Source organism: Melospiza melodia, unplaced genomic scaffold, assembly GCF_035770615.1.
Source record: "Melospiza melodia melodia isolate bMelMel2 unplaced genomic scaffold, bMelMel2.pri scaffold_51, whole genome shotgun sequence".
NCBI lineage: Eukaryota > Metazoa > Chordata > Aves > Passeriformes > Passerellidae > Melospiza > Melospiza melodia.
The window spans coordinates 3,796,429-3,799,595 of record NW_026948797.1 but is presented as its reverse complement, the minus strand read 5'-3'; the positions used below and the strand labels follow the sequence as shown (position 1 = coordinate 3,799,595).

Below are 3,167 nucleotides of genomic sequence, written 5' to 3'. Positions count from 1 at the left end.
GCTCTCTTTCAGCCTCATTTGTTCCCGTCCGTCCCAGTATGTCCCAGTATAGCCCCGTTCCCTCCAGCATGTTCCCAGTCACTCCCAGTTGCTCCCAGCTGGGTTTTTGGGGGGATGTTTGGAGAATGAAGCAGTCCAAGGCTGAGCGGAAAAGGCCCCTTGGGGGGACATCAGGGGGTGCCAGTGGCGGCTGCCGGCAGAGGCAGCCTGGAGGAGCAGAGCCCTGTGTCCCCCAGGAGCCCAAAGTGGGGAGCCCAGAGAGGGGGGAGCGCCACCATTGGTGGGAGCCTCAAAAGCCTGGAGAGGGGCAGGGGGGACTCCTTGGAGCCGCTGCAGCCCAGAGCAGAGAATGAGGGGAGAAGGGAGCCCGGGAGCCCAAAGAGCCCCGGCATCCTGAAATGGGGAGAGCGAAGAGGGGGAAGCTTTTGGGATTGCTGGGACTGCCGGCAGCCTGGGCAGGGCGGGCACCGAGGAGAAGGGGGACCCCCAATCCAAGCGTGACCCCATGCAGCTGGGACAGGGGGGAACCCCTGAACACCCAAGGGGAGGGACCAGGGACAGGGAACTCCTGGGAGGCTTTTCCAGGGCTGAATCTTGGTGTTTGGGAGGTTTTCGTGAAGCACAGATGGCCGGTGACTTGTAGAGATGGACTTGGGCAGAGGGACCTTCAAACTCAACATGCTCATCCCTTGTTTTCCCCAAACCAGGATTTCCCATTGCCAACCCCTGGAAGGCTGTGAGGAAGATGCCCTGGGGCACTGAGGCAGGTGAGGAGGAAGTCACTGCCCCTTTCCTCTCTGTGCTGCTCCCATCTCCCAGCCCAGCATGGTCCTGGCTGCAGCTCAGCCCTCGGGGGGATCTCCTTGCCCTTGCCTGTGGCACGGAGGCAAATCCCATCCTGTCCTTGTCCTTCCTCATCCAGAGCAGGAGCTGAGCATGGAGAGCAGGGAGGACAAATGCCCGCAGCAGAACCTGGTGGAAGAGGCCGTTTTGAGCGGCTCCACGGCGCAGGAAGTCGACAGGGAGGAAAAGCCCCGGAGATGCCGCACGAGGAGGGGCTGCAAACGCAGATGGCAGGAATCTGAGGGGGAAAGAGCCAGCTTGGGCTGGGAAGGCGGCCAGAGATCAAGCCAGAGCTCGGAGATGGTGCTCCATGAGCAGCTCCATGATGGGGAGAAGCCCCACACATGTGTGGAGTGTGGGAAGAGCTTCAGGTGGAACTACAAGCTCATCGAGCACCAGAGGACCCACACTGGGGAACGGCCCTACGAGTGTGGGGAGTGTGGGATGAGCTTCAGCCGGAGCTCCCACCTGACCAGCCACCAGAGGACCCACACTGGGGAACGGCCCTACGAGTGTGGGGAGTGTGGGATGAGCTTCAGCCGGAGCTCCCACCTGACCAGCCACCAGAGGACCCATACTGGGGAGAGGCCCTACGAGTGTAGGGAGTGTGGACAGAGCTTCAGGCAGAGCTCCAGCTTGATCAGCCACCAGAGAACCCACACTGGAGAACGGCCCCATGAGTGTGGGGAGTGTGGGAAAAGCTTCAAGTGGAGCTGTGACCTGATCAAGCACCGGAGGATCCACACTGGAGAACGGCCCTACAAATGTGGGGAGTGTGGGAAGAGCTTCAGGGGGAGCTCTGACCTGATCAAGCACCAGAGGATCCACACTGGGGAACGACCCTACGAGTGTGGGGAATGTGGGAAGAGCTTTAGGGACCATGACACCCTGATCAGGCACCAAAAGATCCACACTAGGGAGAGGCCTTACGAGTGTTCCGAGTGTGGGAATAGATTTCGGTTCAACTCCCATCTCCTCCTGCACAATCTGAGTCACACAGAGGAGAGTCCCTTCTTCTGCCCTGAGTGTGGGAAGGGATTTAAGTACAACTGCCAACTCATCACCCACCGGCGCATCCACACAGGGCAGAGACCCTACAAGTGTGGGGAATGTGGGAAGAGCTTCTCACAGAGCTCTCATTTGACCCGACACCAATACAGCCACCGGTAAGGGAAGCCCTGCGAGTCCCCTGAGTGCAGGAAGAGCTTCGTGCTCTGCTCCAGCTCCATCCCCCACTGGAGGAGGCACTTTGGGCACAGCCCTGGTGACCCACATTCTCTGTGATCCATGTTGGGAACACACCTGGCTTCTTATTCTTTTGGTTTGGCCTTAATTTTCTTGTCTTTTCCATCTCTTTGCAGTCCAAAGGTGAAGAGGCATCAATCTTTCACCTCAAAACCACTCAAATCATACTGAAAACAGCTCAATCTTAACACAAAAAGGCTCAATCCTACCTCAAATTGCTTGTTCCCACCTCAAAATCTCAATCCTATGCCAAACTCACTCCATTCCACAGGTACCAGGGTGAGATGGGGTTGGAAGGAGATGGGAGAAATGGGATCCCAATTTGGGAGCGATAGGATGGTATGGGAGCATAGGAGCAATTGGATGGGGATTGTGTGGGGCTGGGTGTGTGGGATGTATTTGATAGCAAATAAAACTCTCAGACTTACTGCTTTCTCTCCCGTTCATGTTCAGTCCATTGCAGTTCTGTTTGCAGAGTGCTGCCTCCCAGAGTGCCCCCTCACAGTTGCTGCCCTTGGCCTGAGCCTGCCCCTTTCCCCTCACAGTTCCGCCCTTTCCCTGCCCCCTTTCCCCTTATGGCTCCCACCCTTTCCCTGCCCCCTTTGCCCCCACGGTTCGACCTTCGGGAACGGGGAGGGAGGAGGAGGGAGGGAGGGAGGGAGGGAGGAGGAGGAGGGAGGGAGGAAGAGGCTGAGCGGCAGCAGAAGCAGCTGGAGAAGGGGAGAGGGAACCCTGGAGTCACCGCAGCCCCGGGAGCATCACCCCCCCATCCCACAAGTGCCCGGGGAAGGGGGAGCTCGGCCCAAACCTGCTGGGGGGTGCCTGGGTTTGGGGTTTTTTTCAGGGGAAGTTTGGAGCTGGCAGGGCTCCAAAGCCGAGCCGCATATGGCCCTCGGGGGGACATCCGGGGTCCCCAGGAGGTGTTTTTGGAGGGTCCCAGGGCCAGCAGTGGCTGCTCCCAGTATGAGCCCAGTCCCTCCCAGTCATTCCCTATGATGATGCAATTTGATCCCAGCACAGTCCCAGTTCTACCCAATTTCATCCAGTGTGTTCCTAGTTCTCCCAGTTGTCCCTAGCAT

At 58.5% G+C, this 3,167-nt stretch overlaps 1 protein-coding gene across 1 annotated transcript; it reads left to right on the top strand.

Annotated features, from left to right (window-relative positions):
* The first annotated feature begins 672 nt into the window (after nt 1–672).
* Nucleotides 673–2,445, top strand: LOC134413752 (zinc finger protein 239-like). The gene is made up of 2 exons (XM_063147782.1): nt 673–767; nt 923–2,445. Exons 1-2 carry the CDS (start codon nt 746–748, stop codon nt 2,011–2,013), a joined length of 1,113 nt encoding a protein of 370 aa, XP_063003852.1. The 5' UTR covers nt 673–745; the 3' UTR covers nt 2,014–2,445.
* The last annotated feature ends 722 nt before the right edge of the window (nt 2,446–3,167 follow it).

Coding starts and splice junctions, on each gene's coding strand:
- LOC134413752 (XM_063147782.1), top strand. CDS start 746: ATGCCCTGGGGCACTGAGGCAG. Junction 768..922: donor GCCCTGGGGCACTGAGGCAG/GTGAGGAGGAAG, acceptor TTCCTCATCCAG/AGCAGGAGCTGAGCATGGAG.